Here is a 19,815-nt window from a genome sequence, read left to right on the forward strand (position 1 = left end):
GAGGCGTATTGCTGGAACTAAAATAGATGTTCAATAGACGAGATCAAAGCTGGTCTAAGTCCAGCGCAGAGTGTGTTAGTTGTGCGCCTCACTTACACACTGCTTAATACACACAGGATGTACAGCAATACGCGAATATCTTTACATATAAAAAAGATTAAAAGGATTAAAATATTACAAATTAATATTTTATAGCCTACATAAATATAAAAACCATACTTTCATGTCTTCTTCATCTTGAAGGCTTTTTCAGTTTATTTATAACAATTTGCTTTTGTATAATGTGTTCATTATTAGCAGTATTATTTATTATATTCATATTTATATTTGTTTTATTAAAAACAAGCTTAAATTTGCCCACCTGTCAGGTTTTAGACCATATGGGGCGCAGCATGTGTATTTGGATATTGCTCAGGTTTTTGACCACACTTCGTTACTATTGTTCATTTATTTGTTTGCTGGAAATTAGAACTGAATATATAAGTAGTTTTAAAACAAATAGTTGCACTTAACAAACAAAATTATTCATTTATAGGCTAATGGATGTCTGTGCGTAAAACATGTTTCCCTATCCATGAGAGTGAAAGTAAAGAATGAAGAGGCTCAAAGTCCGTCATGTAAATAGCAACTTGCTTTTTGGCCATGGCGTGAGGCAACTGACTCTTAAAAGGAATGGGAGATGAGACTGATTGGTTTATTATCAAAACACACCTATTCTCATAAGAGAAAAAGCTCAACCCGGTTAGACCATGCGCCACAGCGCAAAGTGGATTTTTCCGTCCTAAAAATATCAAAAGTGGATTCTGACATGCCCTTAATGCTTTTGCGCTCTATACGCTTTGGACTTTGCACATGGATTGTCAAAATAAAGCCCTAAATGTTTGCACCTTGAAACCATTTTTAGTCTGAATTAGAATTATATCTGAAACATATATTTTAAATGATTAAAAAAAAAAAAAAAAAATTTAAAACAGAGCTAATAAAAATGGCATTTTCGTTAAGATTTACAGAGGTTTCTGTAAAAATGTATTTGTAAAACTCTACTTACTCAGATTACAGATCCAGTTAGCTCAACAAAATGATCTAAGTAAATGACTCTCACTATAAGTAAACAATATTTTTAAAATAATATTATTTATTAATATATAGAAAGTAATAAATACTCAGGGCGAAGCAGTGGCGCAGTAGGTAGTGCTGTCGCCTCACAGCAAGAAGGTTGCTGAGTCGCTGGTTCGAGCCTCGGCTCAGTTGGCGTTTCTGTGTGGAGTTTGCATGTTCTCCCTGCGTTTGTGTGGGTTTCCTTTGGGTGCTCCGGTTTCACCCACAGTCCAAAGACATGCTTTATAGGTATATTGGGTAGGCTAAATTGTCCATAGTGTATGAGTGTGTGTGTGTGTGTGAATGTGTGTGTGGATGTTTCCCAGAGATGGGTTGCGGCTGGAAGGCCATCCGCTGCATAAAATTGCTGGATAAGTTGGAGATTCATTCTGCTGTGGCGATCCCGGATTAATAAAGGGACTAAGCCGACAAGAAAATGAATGAATGAATAAATACTCAATACAATAAAGGTACATGGTACTTGTTCCCTTTGCATTTACACTTCCATTTCTAATGTAATATAATGTAATGTGTATTTATATAGCGTATTTTATCATGTATGACCATTTACCTAAAGTGCTTCACAATCATGAGGGGGGTCTCTCCACACCACCACCATCAAAACCCAAGTAATGAAAAATAAGCTACATATGTTTTGTGTTATAACTTGACAAACATCAAAATAATGGTGCGTGCTAACCCTTTCATTGTAATAGCATTTTTATCAGCTGAGAACTGTATAAAGAAGAAAAAAGTATAAAGCTGAGAAAAAGTATAAAGAAGTGCCTGTATTCAACTGTAATGAGCAACATAGATCATATGACAAGACAGAACAAATATGCTTCAGCATTCTGTCATTTTAGGGTCTCATCTTGCAAATTCGCTTTCTGTTCTTGGTTAGTTTAGATGTGTTTTTCATGTTGCATTCAAATTTCAGTCCATCTGCACAAGAGTTCATCTGGAGGCAGACCAAGAGCCTTCTTTTCAGAGGTTTTCAGTCTGCTTGTTAATGTATGTCCACCAATGTTTGGATGGAAGCCTTTACACTTGTTCACACTTCTTCAGAAGTACCAGAGTTCATTTTAAACTAACCAAACTTCTTACTGGTAGAAGTAAAATATGTACTTTATTTCGATCAAGAGTTGCACTGTTTTTTTTTTTTTGTTTGTTTGTTTTTTGCTTGTTTTTGGCTGAGGCCTTGTGTTGACACTTGGAGAACTTCCACAATCTGACCCTGAGGAGTTCCACAGGTGGCTAATTAATGTTTGAAAATGAAGCTGCCATTCACAATTTGAGCCAGATGAATCTTTAGATTGCTCTGCTGAAATATAACCATGGGATATGTCTTTCAACATGGTTTGTTACACTTTAAACTACACTGCAATATTTAAGGTTAAAAGAATGGTTGCCAAACATGTATCAACCCAACAACAATACAATGCAACTACAATAAAGATTCAAATGATTTGCTAAAATAAATGTATTTTTAACTGTATATTCTTAAATGTATACTTATACATTTATTTTTGCTTTTTGGCCATTTTTACATTTATGACTCTAGAGCACAAAACCAGTCTTCTGTTGCATGGATTTAATTTGGGAATTGCCAAAATATTGGTCAATTTTTACAATAAGTTGTCATTAGTTAAAGATGTCAGTTAATGTATTTACTAAGCATTCATTAATCATAGTTCAACACTTAATAATACCTTATTAAAATCCAAATTCATGCTTGTTAAAATTCATGTTAGTAAATGCAATAACTTACATTAATTTATACAACTTTATGGTATAGTGTTTAGGCATGGGACGATAACCATTTTCAAGGTATTTAGCAGTTTGGAAAAGTCAAGGTTTTAAAACCGCCAAAATGTTCTGTTATACTGTTCCTAAGGTACGTGTAAGATTTTTTATTTAATTATTTTTTTAGGACGACAGTATCTTCAGCAGAAGAAAATATCCAAAGATGCTGTTTTAAATTGTAAAGAAATTAGTGTTTTTGAAACTAATGAAAACAGCAGAAGTAAATGATTTATTTAAATTATTTAGCTTCCAAAATTTTACTGTTCCAAAATATTATAAATCTTTCAAAAAAAAAAATGTCTTCAACATTTTATAGGTGTTTCTTTAAACATTTATTAATATCTAATGAGTGATATGCAAAGCTAAGACCTTCATATGTTCAACGTTAGAAACAAATTTGTATTTTTATTTTTTTGAACCCTCAAGATTTCAGATTGTCTATCCGTACCTCAGCCAAATATTGTCCTATTATAACAAACCATACATTAATTGATGGCTTATTTATTCAATTCTGATTCTTTAAACCTAGTTTTCTCAAAAATGACCCTTATGACTTGTTTTGTGCTCCGGGTGTGTGTGCTTTTGCTACAATGTGAACTCAACAGTCAACTTTATCAAATGAGTGCAGTTAACTTAAAATTTACTGAAAAGTTAGGTCTACTCATTTGAAAAGAGTTCTAAACTCATTGTTGAAGGTAATAAGTTAATTAAATTCATCATAACTTCAGCTTCAATGGAGTAAGTTCACAGTACTCATATTAGTTTTTAAACTCAAGTTGTTTGTAGCAATCGGTTTCCTCAAATTGTTTGAGTTGCCTTAACTTATTGGGTTTGACAGTACTCAGTTGGTTTGAGTTCTCTTCATTTATCAGGTTTTACTGTGCTCAGATTACTTCATTAACTCAAATGGATTAAGTTCACTGTACTTATGGTTAGTTTTTGAACTTTAACAATTAGTTGCAATTGGTTTCCTCAAATGGTTTAAGTTACCTTAACCTTTTGGGTTTTACAGTGTAGTAATAAGCTATCAATCTAGCATAAATGTCTGTTGAACGGCGAGTAGATATGCACACATTCATGACTGACTTGTTTAAAAACCAAAAATAAATATCTGTTGGAATCTGTGGGTAATAATTATTCAGTGCAGGCTGGTTGTGTACATGCACTTTCATATGCAATTTTTAAAATATTATTCGGCAAAGTGTTATAGTAAGCAGTCCACCACTTTAAAGCAACAACAATCAAATGTTCATAAGCACCAATAAATAAAAACTCTTTTGAAATGCTTTTATTTTTCTTCAAACTCCTCCCAGATCTTTATTCTGCAAGCTGAAGATGCTACAAGACTGTATAGTTTATGAAGGTGAAAGCAATGTGCTTCACTCGTAATCATTTATCAACACACCCAGACATCTTCTCAGTCAATACACTCATTAGAATTCCCGGTGGAATGGGCCGATCTCTATTGTTTTTGTTTTCGTGCTCATTAAACAGTCTTCTAAAGTACAATCAATGCAGTTAGCAAAATTGTGTGTGCCTGTGTTTGTGTGTGTGTGTGTGTCGGCAGGTATGAATATGCTTGTTTATGTCAGACATTTTATTTTATATAATCAAGGCAGGCGAAGGTGGTAGCAATGTCGCCTTACAGCAAAAAGGTCTCTGTTTCGAGCCTCGGCTGGGCCAGTTGGCATTTCTGTGTGGAGTTTGCATGTTCTCCACGTGTTTGCGTGTGTTTCCCCCACAAGTCCAAACACTTGTGTAGGTTAAATTGTCCATAGTGTATGTGTGTAAATGAGAGTGAATGAGTGTTTCCCAGTGATGGGTTGCAGCTGGAAGGGCATCCACTGTGTAAAACATATGCTGGATAAGTTGGCGGTTTATTTCGCTGTGGTGACCCCTGATTAATAAAGGCACTAAGATGAAAAGTAAGTGAATGAATGAATGAATGAATGAATGAATGAATGAATGAATGAATGAACGAATGAACGAATGAATGAATGAACGAATGATCAAGGCAGTTTCAAAACAGTCAGATCAAATTCATTAATTTTTCTTCAGCTTAGTCACCACAGTGGAATGAACCGCCAACTATTCTGATATATGTTTTATGCAGCAGATATATGTTCTATTCTGATATATGTTACCCCCCTGCCCCAATTCTGAGGCTACACACACACACACACACACACACACACACACATACACACACACAATCATTCATTATGGGCAATTTTGTTTACCCAATTTACTTGTACTAGAAAAAACCCTTGCGAACACGGAAAGAAAATTCAAACACAGAAATGCCAACTGGTCCAGCGAAACTCAAACCAGAGACCTTCTTGGTGTGAGGGAACAGTGCTAACCACTGAGCCACTGTGCCTCCCTCAGATCAAATTGTATTTCTAAATAATAAATCATGCAATATCATATTTAAGAAGTGTTTTGAGTCATGTTATGCATGTTCAAATGATGACATTTGTCATTGTCTTCTCCTCAGCTTCTAGAGACGGGGCTACTATTTTTTTTTCTCACAACTGCGCATAGACTCATAATTTTGCTTAGTTGCTATAATTAGCCATTTAAATATTTCATTACATGAATGTGTGGCATTGCGCCTCACCATCTGAATTCACTGGATTCTGATTTATATCCTGTCAAATTCTTAATGACAAATCTCCTCATTCCCTTTCATTTAATTCTGCCATAAATGACTTTGCAGCAAAGCAACGGCAGCGCATTAGCAATCAGCTCCCCACTCAGTATCTCACATTTTATGTTATTAAGTCAATTTTCATCCACTCATAGCAAAAGGCACTTGTAGGACAGACAAGGGCAAGTGGCGTAAAAAGAAGAGCAAATGTATTAGCCCTCCTGGTATTGAATACTGAAATGATGGCAAAATATGGTCAGCCATTAAGAGTTGGAATATCTGAAGCCTCGTTTATTTTTAGCAGCCTCTTTTCAGTGAAAACAGAAACCACGGTGGTATAATGAAGTGAACGCAATGCTGTGGTAGTCAATGTTTGTGATACGATAAAGCCTGACGTGATGCTAACGGTCAGAGCGTCTGTTTCATATGTAAATGGCTCCATTTGTAGCTGTTGTTTGTCATGCTAACTCATCCACTAGCCTCTGAATCACAGCGACTGACAGATTCGTTAGCATAGACTCGGATCAAAAGGTCTGGTGTAAACCGCGGAGTTCCTATGGCTATGAATTCCCAATGAATGTGTTTTTGTGTGTATTAATGAACTCTTTATTTGGCCTAACTCATGAATGCTGACAAACTCCCGGGGCACATTAAAGTGATATTTAAAAAAATAAGGCAGAATAAAAACCCATAGCTACACTCACAGGCCATTTTATTAGGTGCACCTGTCTAACTGCTCGTTTACGCAAAGTTCTAATCAGCCAATCACATGACAGCAATAAATGCATTTGGGCATGTAGATGTGGTCAAGGTGATCTGCTGCAGTTCAAACCTAGCATCAGGGTGAGGAAGAAAGGTGATTTAGGTGACTTTAAACATAGCATGTTTGTTGGTGGCAGACTGGCCGGTCTAAGTGTTTCAGAAACTGATGATCTACTGGGATTTTTTACACACAACCACCTCAAGGGTTTACAGAGAATGGTCCAAAAAAGAGAAATTATCCAGTGAGTGGCAGTTCTGTGGGCACAAATGCTTTGTTGATGTCAAAGGACAGTGGCCAGACTGGTTGGAGCTGATAAAAAGGCAACAGTAACTCAAATAACCACTCGTTACAACTGAGGTCTGCAGACGAGCATCTCCGAATGCAAAACAGGTCGAACCTTGAGGCGGATGGGCTACAGCAGCAGAAGCCCACACTGAGTGCCACTCCTGTCAGCTAAGAACAGGAAACTGAGTCGACAATTTGCACAGGCTCACCAAAATTGGACAATAGAAGATTGGAAAAACATTGGCTGGTCTAATGAGTCTCGATTTCCTTTGTGACATTCAGATGGTAGAGAATTTGGCGTTAACAACATGAAAGCATGGATCCATCCTGCGTTGTATCAATGGTTCAGGCTGGTTGTAGTGGTGTAATGGTGTGGTAGATATTTTCTTGGCACACTTTGGGTCCATCAGTAACAACTCAGCATTGTGTCAACACCATAGCCTACCTGAGTATTGTTCCTGACCATGTCCGTCCCTTTATGACCATAGTGTACCCATCTTCTGATGGCTACTTCCAGCAGGATAACGCACCATGTCATAAACCCCGAATCTCGTTTCTTGAACATGACAATGAGTTCACTGTACTCAAATGGCCTCCACAGTCACCAGAACTCTATCCAATAGAGCACATTTGGGATGTAGTGGAACGGGAGATTCACATCATGAATGTGCAGCCAACAAATCTGCAACAACTACATGATGGTATTATGTCAATTTGGAACAAAATCTCTGAGGAATATTTGCAGTACCTTGTTGAATCTATGCCACAAAGGATAAGGGGAAAAGGGGGTCCAACCTGGTACTTGTAAGGTGTACCTAATAAAGTGGCCGGTGAGTGTAAATAGCACTGCATACAGAAAAATGTGATTATGAATGCTGTGATATATAACATGATGTGAGATTACAGCAAAATGTTATATTCAGAACAGTTTGTGCTTTGGTTTAGGTTTGTAATCAACTACCGATTGTGTTGATTGATGCAAATAAGAGGCATTTAGGTCACTTTATAGACCAGAGCAGTCTGATCCGCATTTGTAGATACAAAAATTGATGTTTTATATTTCACTTGAGTTTGCGCTGTCAGTACCAGTCATTATAATTTGATTGAAGCTCACTTTCTATAAACAATCCGAACAGAATTTGATAAATACTGTTGTTGTTTTTTGTAGTGATAAGAATTCCAAAAATATGTTTATACAATAGATTGGGTTTTCAATGATGCATGGAACATCACAGCTTTCAGCTTTTTGAAATATGATACAGCTGCCCCAAACAAAATGTTTGTGTAAATGTAAATTGTATTCATCAAAATGAATTAATTATGATGTGAAAAGAAATACTCAACGGTCATTTATATGTCATCATCAGTGATGGGAATAATATCGCTATAAATAAACAGCATTACTAACAGGGAAACTTTTTTCAGTAACAAGTTATTAAATAGAAAGAGGTAGAGTAGAACGGGTGTTTACACAATCACAAACACAGTCAGTGGCAAACAGCAACGACCAGGAGTCAGAAAGATGGCAAATCTAACAAGTTCAAAGGTAGTCTCTCACATTGTACCACAACAACATTAAACTAGTGTAGATTAGAGTACGATGTTTTATATTTGTTTTATAGTCGTTTGACAAATTAGATTTGTGTTAAAGTTACTTATAGTTAATTTTAATAATTACTTTCCTTGATAATTAGTTACTTTTATAATTATGTAGCTCAGTTACTATTTGTAAGAAGTAACTAGTAACAATAATTAATTAATCTTTTAAAGAAGCATGCCCAACACTGTTTGTCATCATGCAGCATTAGGTTGCTGGTTTATTTGTAAAATGAACCTCACTTTAACAGACGCGTCTTTATCAATCATTGAATTATGCAAATTTAGTTTTTTTGCAAATCGAATGTTGCATTCTCCTTGTTTCGCATATTGCGATTTACCTTTCAAATTGCATCATCCCGATCTTTGATCACTTGTCACATCTTGTATTCTCCCTGCCTCTCCTTCATTCAATTTCTCCTCTGCACATTTCCTTTGGGTACACTTGAATGCAATAATTCAAATGGAACAATTCCACCAGCACTTCTTGTGTCTCTCCTAGAGATGTGTCTGAGGTACAGCTCATTAATTAACACACCACTCTGTTCAATTTGTTCAGTCATTTAAACCAGGAAATAATATAGCAGGCCACTGAAGTCTTTTTTAGCCTTTAACAGACGCGGAAACAAATGGCAACATCAAGATTGCAATTGTAGGTTGCGCGCATTTTCATAATGTGTTTTCGGGTGTACGTGGGTGGGGGACTTCTTTTCTACTGCTTATTGTTGTCACATTTCTCTCTAAAAAAAAAAAAAAAAGCTGTACGGATTATTTCCTAGAGCAGTTTCCCCACCAGACAGATTATTTCAAAGGAAATTTGCATGCTTGTGGGGAATTTCTTATTTTCCTTCCAGCATCTTACATTGCCCATGTGGCAAAAAAAGTGTGGGATTACAGAGAAAAATGACAGCAACAGCGAGTTGTATTAAACAGTGAAACTTTGATATTTCAAAGGCGTATTACACATGACGATTCCATTATCTTTCATAAAGCTACAGCTCAAAAGCTGCAGAAAGCCCCTAGGATTGTATCGAGCCACAGTCATTGACCAACAGATGTGTATCCTGTTACTCAGTTCGGCAACAGCAGCCGCCACTCCACTACACCCAGAGGTCTATTAGTGCAGCGGGGGAGGAGGGATCGGGAAGGACTTTTGGTGTCATGTTGTAGTCCCATATGCGCCCTCTCTTTGATACAGCGCAGAGCCTACGCAATGATGGACATGATGTATTAGAATCTGTGATCTGTCATACTGTGCATCCCTGGGGGCACTGGAAGCACATAATCCGATGAAGCTATTGAGAGCATATATATATTAGACTGGCTGTGTCTGGCAAAGAAGCTCTTTGGTGTTTAATGTGTTTGTAATGGATTGGCTTTCAGGGGCATTAGCTCATCCCTTTAAGAGGTTTTCATATCTGTTTTCATAGGCCACAGCCACACCAAAAGGTGTTCATACCTCTGAGCGTATGTGAAACCCAATCTTCAGGCTTTTATAATTCGAACCTTTCTGTTGAAAGAGCACAATGATAAACGTCAGAAATGTAATGAAGCGGAGAGAAGCTGCCTTGAAAGAAGAGTCTCAAAGATGTCATTTGCTTCAGAGAAAGTGGCACTCGATAAGTCGCACCTTGGCTGAGGAATGCTTTGGTCAGAAATGTTGTGACATTATGTTTCGATGCTCTTTGTGTAAACCAGGGGTTCTCAAAATCTCCACTCTGGTCTAGATTCAAACTCGTAGAGAATTCAATCTGGAGCCACCTCGGTTTTACTAATTGTGTGTAAGGGATTAAAAGTGTCGGTTTTGACATGCTGTGTGTAAAACGCATGTTATACATGTAATCTTGTTAGTCTTTTTGGCAATGATTTGAAATGAATCTACAGGCAACAGTTTTTCTGCGCACTGCTGTTGTAATGACATTCAGTCAGTGTATGACATTTGCTGTAATCAGGCAGCACTCTTCACTGCAGTGAGAGTTTCAATAGGTGAGGATGTCACTTTCAAGATAACAATTTGAGTTTTTTAAAGATGATGGTAGCAAGAGGTATGCATTCATTTTGCTCCAATCCAGCACAAAGTTGTGCTGTTTGATTAATAATGAGATAGTTGAGTTGTGAAGAGTGTAAATGTCAAATGCTATGAAACAAAACACTATAAAATAAAAAAAAATATTCAGCTGATGAATACATAAAGTGCTATTTCTCAGAGAAAGGCTGGTTTAAACTTCTGCGTCAAGTGATTGGCATGACCCACGGCCAGTACCAGTACTTTCCAAGGGGCATGTGCTAGAAAAAAATGAAGCGGGGGGGTTGGGGGATTGAGGTGGACTGGTTGAAGGTCGCGAACTGAAGACCAGGGTGCACTTTACAGCAACAGTTTATCCTATCCTATCCTATCCTATCCTATCCTATCCTATCCTATCCTATCCTATCCTATCCTATCCTATTCGTTATTTCATTTTTGAGGGCCACTTTTTATCCAAAAGAAAAAAGGCCATGTGCACAGGTTGAGCCCTATCTGTGCACATGCCTGCCCCCTTCTGGCAAGATTCTGAAGTGTGCATCGGATAGACGCTATGCTATCCCATGATGCCCCGTGAGAGAATTTGTGAATAGGAGCGATGTAAAGCGCATGCATGTGTAAGTCACGTGATCATGACAAAATGGCTGATGTAGTACCTCCGAGTTACATTCATACAACTGCCAATTATACTGTAAAGAACGTACTTTCCTAACGGCAGAGTAGTATGTTTAAATTCTGCGTAGTAGTACTACTGCGTAGTAGGCAGTTTTGGATGCAGCCTACAAGTAGCTAATATTTACTCATTCAGGGGCGAGAACCAGTGGATGTGCAACAACTTTAATCATAAGGTAAACAAAAAACAAAAGTTTTCCATCTGGAGCTACTTCATGGGACTCAACACTTGTTAACACTCCCAGACCATACTTGTACGCTTAATGCAGAAGTATAAATCAGCTTTAGATTGCTCTGAGTTTTGCACTATATTTCTTTTGACCCGGTTGTGTTTTGATCATATATGTAATTTTTTTATGGTGATTTATGTATGTGCATTTTGATTAAAATCAACAGACATTTTTCTAGACCTTTGACATGGAAGAAAATTCAGATTGGGTCCTGAGTTGAGACTTTGAGAACCCCTGCTGTTGACGTTTCCTTTGTTGTCCTGTAGGATAGCTTGGCACATCATTCCAAATTTCATAGTTAAATTCCTACTTAAGAACTCTCTGGGCGATTGCAAGGGCAGAGGACCCACCACCTTCCACTCCATCCCCCTCGCTTTATTCAAATGTATCTACCAGGGGCCGCTGGTTGAGGAAAAGAGAATAGCTAATTCGCCGGTGATCTTCCCACTAATCCCCCACTCTTTGCCTGAAGGCGCTCAAGCTATGCATCCCTCCCCCAAACCCAGCCCCCCTAACAAATACACCCTCCCTCACACAGACACATTCAGAGTCTGCCTCAACACGTCCAGTGGGAGCAGATGAATGTAATAGGGTAGTTTGTAGTCTGCCACGCTGGTGTCCAGGGAGGAGTGCCTTTGCTCTGGCTGTGAATGAGAGCTAAAGAGTTTATTACAGTTCGGGGCGAGGTGTGGTGAGACAGGGCGGTGTCTAGGCTTTGTCTCGGGCTGTAAGAGGAGAACGGGATCTGCTAGGAGGAGTCACACTCAAACAGGAACTGCAGAGAATAGATGGAGCGAGCGAATGTTGCTGTGGACTCACTCCGATCATGCTGCAGGGCAGGAGGTGCCTACGGAGCCTCTCAACAGGCACGAGTGATCAGTCTTTCTCAGATCTTTGAGCAGGTTTTGGATGCAGTTGGATTACTACAGAGAGGATCCTGCTAATGTGCTTTCAAGTTTGGAGACTTTGAACAGATTTTCAAAAGCTTGAACTGAGCTTGATCTCAATTTTTTCTACAGTTTGGCTTCAGCTGCATGGATACTCTTTTTGTGTGTGTGTTTGTACTTGTGAGGTGATTCAGGTTGTGAAGTACCCTGTTTAAATGCAAAGCATTGGTGGAATATGGGACATTTTGTTGTTCAAGGGGATTTGCCATGGATTCTCTGTTCCCTCCGACTAGTCATTATGATAAGTATGTTTTATTGTTTCTCAGATTTTCTGAAGGCATGTTCCATATTTTAATACAGTGCTAGTGGATGGACGGAGTCTTTAAATTATACAAGGTTGTTTCTTTTATACACAAACTTTGCCATAGAAGTGTTTTTAACAAAGCTTTGAAAGATTTACAGTGCTACTGTTACTGGTTTGGTCAGTTTTATCCTGACAGTATCTTTTCTTCTTGCCAGTAAAGGCAGATTATGATCTGCATATTGAAGTTTAAACAATCAATTGAATATCTAGTCTTAGGTAGTTAATCTCAGGAGCACAAGGGATAGAGATCAATGATGACGTCTGTGTACATTATGTTATCGGACAAAGCATTGCATGCCCGTCAATACTACTTCTCACTCCAAACAGTGAGAATTTTTTTTCAGCTCAGTCCTCTCGTTGCAGTCAGTGTATTCAGTTTATTGCTAATTATTTGAATTTATACATTTGGTCTTATATGAAACAGAAACTCGTTCTTTCATGCTATTAATCAGCATACATTCTCAACTGAGCTCTCGAGGCATGAAAGGGAGAGCAAGTCTTTAATTGAAAATCAATTTCTTACAAAAAGAGTAAATATTTACCCCGCTTCCAACATATACGTAAAAGTTCCTCAATTTATTTCTATGCAGTGAATAAGCTTTTCAGCACATCACAGCAAGTCACATGAATGCATCACAGTGAATTTAACCAGCACATTGATCCTAGTCTTGTATTTGTTTTACATTAAAAGCCACTTACCGTGCTATAATTCAAGGGTCATTCAATAAAAGGGTCATTTTAATGCTATACACATTTATAAAGGTGTATAAAGTTAAGTGGCCACTTAAGAGTTCATGATTCTGTTATTCCAGTGGTCTTTAATGAGCCAAGCCTGTTTTATCTGTTATAAACCTTTGGCTACACTTACTATAATCACTCCACATTTAACCAACTGTTTTTTTTTTTTCTTGTTTCTGTGTCTTTGCAGTTGCTGGTAAAGTTTCCCCTACCAGTTCCGATGCCCTCTTCAGTGTCCCTGTTCCCAGTGCCACCTCCAGCCCACCAGAAGTGTATCTCCCTGCCACCTTTAAGCTCTCCAACACACAGCTGGCCTTCTTTCTTCAGGAAAACCGAGCTCCATCATATGGCAGCCAGCGTGGACACCCTCTTCAGCGCTCGGAGAGCTTTGTGGTCTTCCAGACCAAGGAGCTTCCTGCGGTCAACATCTCACTTGGGCCTTTCACCCAAGACCAGACTTTGTCCAAGGATTTACTCCAGCCGTCAAGTCCTTTGGACATTCCTGGAAGGCTGACTGTCAACTGGAAGGTCCGGGCCTTTATTGTACAGTCTAGAGTTTATGCTAGTAACCCTCTGGTTCAGGTACTGTTCTATATTGCAGGCAGGGACTGGGATGACTTCAAGATTCAGGACAAGCTTCCATGTGTGAGGCTTCACGCTTTCAGAGATGTTCGGGAGATTAAAACATCCTGCAGGCTTCAGGGGAATCTGGCGCAGTGCTTGGCCCAACTGGACCTGCCTTCCACATGGTTTAATGTTAATGTAGCACCATTGGGCCGTAGAAAGTCCTCAGGGACGGATGGTCTTGAGCTGACTGGGGAGACTCTTCAAGTGGAGCTTTACTACACCCTCCATGATCCAGATAGCAATGATGAGTGTGGGGAGAGCTACCCACGCCGAGGAGGACCGTCCAGAGGCGAGAGCTTATCCCAACAACCCCTTCTCCGCATTGGGAGCATCAGTTTATACCAACCCAGTCAGGAACAACTGGTGGTAGACAAACAGCTTGACAAGAACCTCTTTCTGAGGCTGCCAGAACGGCCATTAAAGCCAGGAGAGACCCTCAACATCTATCTGCTCTTGGTTCCGAATTCTACAGTGGAGCAGTTTACGTTAAAGTAAGTTCTGCTTTTCTTATTTACATTTGCTTGGTGTGCTCCAGCAAACTATTTGTGCATATCAGTGTGTGTGTTCCTGCGTTTTTCACTGCCTCAGTGTCTTGGCCCTGATAATAATAATTGATTCACAAGATTAAAAAAAAAATGGATTTCCATGAGACAAGACACATCATAGAGGATCTAACTAAAGCTCTAGCGGAGTGCTAGGCTTTAGGAGATTGTGAGAAGGATTCTGCTTTTCAAAGTAAAGACATAATGGGTATTAATTGACATCTGTTCAAATTAAATTTCTCATGAGCTTGACCCAGTTCTTCTAGAATTAGAGCCAAGGGGATATGAGGCATATTTCTCATCTGGCCTCTGTGTTTTAATTTCGTTTCTCGTCGTCAACAGAATAGGAGGGCTTGGGTTCTTGTGTAGTAAAATTATTATTTAAATCCTTGAAGGTGGAGAAAATTTGCTTTTTTTTCCAAGATGTGAGAAATGGAAAGGGAGGAAGGATATTAGCTGGTCTTTGGGGCATGTCGAAGGAACGCTTCATAAACAAAGTTCCTCTAATTGTAATGGGAACTCACAGACATCAAATTAGAAATTCGCCACGAATTAATTAGGCTCTGATAACTCATTAACCCGAACAGGAGCAGGCAGAGCTGTGGTGTAGCTTTGGCTAGTATAGTTCATTTAGGATTTATTTGCTCAGCATATATAAGTACACCCCTCACAAATTTCTCTTTAAATTCATATTTGTATTAGGAAGCTATACAATATTATATGTGTGCATATGCATTAGATAAGTCAGTACTAAAGCCATATCTGGGGCTTATTTAACCAAATAACTTACGATAACCATCTAAAAACTAGTACACCCAAATTAATAAGTTATAGAAAAATATTAAATACAAATTTAAACAATAAAGATAAGCCAAAAAGATTAAGAAAAAAATATATAATAATTAGTTGAAATTTTGTAGGTTGTTTATTTTTTGCAACATTTTGCTTGAATTTAATTGTAGTATCTTTGAATTTCTAAATATTTTTGGTGACTAAGATATAATTTTAATAAACAAATCTGTTTAATAAATCTGTTTTGGTTAAATGCACCAAAATACATTGCCTATATTCACTGAGAAATGGATTATTCAAAAATATTCATTTTCAAAATGGGGTGTACTCAAATATGCTGAGCACTGTATCTATCATAGACTAAATATATAATCAGTGGAGTGATCTGTAATGGACCCTTAACAGTCATTGTTGGTAATACAGTGTATACTATATATTTACATGAAGAATGTAAAGGTGCACTGCCATTTTACAGCATTTGTTTTGCATACTGACACCTTGTGGTATGGACGCAGCATCACACTTATCTAGTGCAAGACATGGTTCATTTACTCAGCAAGCAAACATTCCTAAAATAAAGCAGTCATATAATCTTAACATGTCAGTCTCAGTGAGACAGATTTAAAGAAACAGTTTTTATTATAGGTTACAGATGATGTGGAACGTGTCCATTATTAAAACAAAGTGGACTTTAAAATTGCAGAGTAGATGTGGGCATTTCTTTATTTCTTCTGTCCAGAGAGTAACAGACTATTGCTGTTTGTCACTATGAGCATCATGATCCGTTTTCAAAACCCAATCCTCTTAATGTTATGGCATATGCTGAGAATTATCCTCAGCTTGAAAGTGAAATCTGCGAGAGTTATCTTCATACTAGGGCATTTTAGCTAAAAAAGCATCCCATAAACCTGATTGATGTAGTAAAGAAGCATTGCCTAATTTCTATACCATGCCATAGGAGAATGATTTAATACCTTTATTTTTTTGCCAATCTAATATCTTCGATGAACGTTCATCCGCAGTAGTTTTTCAGTTTGCCATGATATTAAATTCCGAACAGTAAATCTCTCTGACCTCATGCTTTTATGCACTCGTATTGGAGTTTTTTTTCGTGGTCCAATACGGGGGCATTAATTCTCCAAGGAAAAGCTGAAGAGCAATAAAAGCCCGGGCAGAAAGAAAAGAGATGAAAGTCAGAAGTTGAGAGCTCTAAGCCAGTCAACTCATTGGGAGGTGAATTAAACTGTGCTGCGAGCCAAAAGTTGAAGGATACCAACAAAAAAGGCTATTAAAGATGTAATAAAGGAAGTCTTTAAATATGAATTAAGCTCCGCTGAAGTTGCCCGCCACTTCACATTCCTTCCCACCATCAGGTCCTTTCATTTTCCCTACATTGTAAGACTGTTATTTATAGAGATCGCATCTTAAAGGGATTAATCAGTGTGGAAATATATTACATTTTGAGTCCACACTATTAACCTGCTAGTCTTTATAGAGTGAATCACTGCCTTGTCGTTGTAGAATGCCCATGAAAAACTGTTCTACATGTAAAAACTGAAGGAAATGACAATATTTGGGTCTGCCAGGGGGCTACTTCAGAGCCGTTGAAGCAATACAAGATTGTTGCGAGTATCTTATTAGCATTTAAATGTCTTTTAAATTAAATTGGCGACATTAGTACGTGTACAATCGGCTCGCAGCGATTCAGGCAAACAGCTGTTGTGAGGCAAAATCAGGGGTACCATTCAATCATTTGCCTACCCAGGAGGTCACAAAACAAGTCTAAATAAAATGTTTTGAAGCTGAAAGCAGAGCTGTTGAGTTGTACAGAAACAAAACACTTAGTCTTCTGGCAAAAATCAGAATGATTCGCTAGTGGTTATTAATAATGGTGTTAAAGTATAAAAGCGAACAGTGTTCCGGAGTGCAGCTTCTCTCATTTTTATTTTATTTTATTGGCTTGCAGGCTAAATCAACTGCATAACAAACTTTGAAGGAGGGCCAAATTTAGGGACTGAAATATCTTGTAGGTAGGACCCATGGGTTTAAGCCAGTAAGCAACCACCCAAAACTTCTTACTAACCACCAGCTTTATTAAAGCAACAACCCAAAATAGCCTAGAAACTGCATGGCAACATGATAAAATCAATTCTTAAGCAGTGAGGAGGTGAGATTGCACTTTTTCTTTAAACAACGTGTATATGAATAACTATATGCATTAGTTTGGGAATTATTTTTGCCACCATTAAAAACAAATTGCCTCCACTTATCACACTGAGATTTGGTCAGCAAACAGTGAAGTAATAATGGAAAAACAATGTGCTGTTTCTTTTTCAACACACTTTGTGCCAACTACAAGGTTTATAGTGACTCATTTAACCTTTGCATACATATTTAATTTTATTTTATTTTAATTTTATTTTATTTTATTTTATTTTATTTTATTTTATTTTATTTTATTTTATTTTATTTTATTTTATTTTATTTTTAATTTAATTTAATTTAATTTAATTTAATTTAATTTAATTTAATTTAATTTTTTATTTGATTTAATTTTGTTTCATTTAATTTTATTGTTTTGTATGTTTTTGTTGTTTTGTTTTGTTTTATTTTTTACTTTATTTTATTTTGTTTTATCTTATATTCATTTTATTTTACACATATTTGTCATGTTTGATCCTTTTGTAGATCATATAACATAAAGAATCTGAAGCTCATTGTCAAGAAGGGGAAAAAATATTTGAAAAATATAATTTCGTCATTATAAACTGAACATATATATATATATATATATATATATATATATATATATATATATATATATATATTCAAATAAACTATTCCCTAAAACTTGTTATTTCATTCATTCATCTTCCTTCGGTTTGATGCCTTATTTAACAGGCGTCACCATGGCGTAATGAATCGTCAACTATTACAGCATATGTTTTACGCAGGGAATGCCCTTCCAGCCACAACCCGGTACTGGGAATCACCCATACACTCTCACATTCACGCAGTCATACACCATGACCAATTTAGCTCATCCAATTCACCTATAGCGCATGTCTTTCGGCTGTGGGGGAAACCGAAGCACCCGTAGGAAACCCACGCCAACATAGAGAGAACATGCAAACTCCACAAAGAAATGACAACTTGCCCAGCTGGTTCTCAAATCAGAGGCCTTCTCGCTGTGAGGCGACCATGCTAACCACTGAGCCACTGTGCCGTCTTATTTCATGCTTAGGTTGCTTCCACACCTGCGTTACGTAGTTCGGTTGACTCGCACTAGAGTTCGTTTTCCTCTTGGTGCAGTTCATTTGGGCAGCTGTGAATGTAGTAATCTCATTCGAGTGCCCACCAAAAGTAGACCAAAAAAAGCATGCCGAGACCTTATTGAAGAGGTGGTCTAGGAGGTACGCTTACAAACGAATCTTGGAGCTGTTCATTTGTGGTAAGAACATGAACTAGAACAGACCCAACCGCAAAAAGTACTGCAACTTTTTGGACTAATCCAGCTGTCGTAGTCCGATGCGCTGTGCATTATGTAATGTGGAGGAAATATATTTGTTGACAGCACTTTACCAGCAATTTTAAACAGAGAGAGAGAGCGGGAAACACATCACCTGATGGATCATTGGTAATATTTCCAGAAGATGAACATGTCACAGTTTAGCTAAATTATTTTGCTGTTAAATGTATTAAATGCATTGTTTTCCAGCCGAAGCTGCGCTTTATTCTCGAAATTTATATTTTGCCTAAAGTGATGTGTACGAACTATATAGAATACTATGACCAGGGATACAATCATCCAGCGCAGTCGTCCCTCCATAGTAAAAAGAGATGTTTGTGTCTGCCGGTTTGTTTACTTGCGGGAGTTCCATTGGCATTTTCCTGCACATTAATTCTGACCAATCAAAAAGCAGTTTAGGAAATACTTTCAATAACATCTTGCCAATGAGTGATGTGGATTTTGTCAGATGACTGCATTTTGATTCTTTTCAACTGGTTTGGACCAAAACAATCAATGTGGTGTGAAAAGGACCCAAAGACGGCAGAAAAATGCTACAATATATCATTTGTTGCTCTTGGTCCGAACCATTTTAACCAAACCAGAGATGTGAAAGCACCCTAAGATTTCATTAATTTAATTATTTCCTAAAATATATATATAAAGTAACTTCAGTCTTATGCTATTTTTGAAAAATTACAAACAATAATAGATAATCTCATCTGAAAAAACAAGTTTTACAACTTTTTTATGATTACACTAAAAGGCTTTTAACTTTGAAAACTATAAACTATCAATCAGATGAAAAAAACATAGTGGAAACTTATTTTCAGCAAGTTTTCATGAAGTGTATAATTTAGAGGTCCTATTGCAGGGGTGTCAAACTGGAGGGCCGAAGCCCCTGCACAGTTTAGTTCCAACCCTTCTCCAACACACTTACCTGTAGGTTTCAAAAAAGCCTGAAGGACTCAATTAGTTTGATCAGGTGTGTTTAATTAGGGTTGGAACTGCAGCGGCCCTTTCGGAACTGAGTTTGACACCTGTGTCCTAGCATTAATAATTATATTATCATAAAAGTCTTTTGCTCATGTCTCTATACTGTATGGTGTCATTAAACAATGTTTTCGGTGGGCTTTTATCATTATCATCTCCCCTCTAGGAGACTTCATAAATTATGATCAAGATATGGCGTCTGTTGTCTGAGAATGTCAGAAATGATTGAGATGTTAACATTTGT

The 19,815-nt window shown here is 37.5% G+C and overlaps 1 protein-coding gene across 9 annotated transcripts in view; it reads left to right on the plus strand.

Annotated features, from left to right (window-relative positions):
• Positions 1-19,815, plus strand: part of tmem132e (transmembrane protein 132E) — a 1,112,950-nt gene that overhangs the window by 931,760 nt on the left and 161,375 nt on the right. For 8 of the 9 annotated variants that reach the window (XM_073950677.1, XM_073950678.1, XM_073950680.1 and 5 more), the window contains one exon: positions 13,300-14,227. In XM_073950677.1, the coding sequence (XP_073806778.1) occupies positions 13,300-14,227 (928 nt within the window). Of the gene's footprint in view, positions 1-12,242; positions 12,313-13,299; positions 14,228-19,815 lie in introns of those variants that run through there. The other variant, NM_001302234.1, reaches the window with a different exon arrangement.

The sequence above is a fragment of the Danio rerio genome, chromosome 5 (assembly GCF_049306965.1).
Source record: "Danio rerio strain Tuebingen ecotype United States chromosome 5, GRCz12tu, whole genome shotgun sequence".
Classification (NCBI taxonomy): domain Eukaryota; kingdom Metazoa; phylum Chordata; class Actinopteri; order Cypriniformes; family Danionidae; genus Danio; species Danio rerio.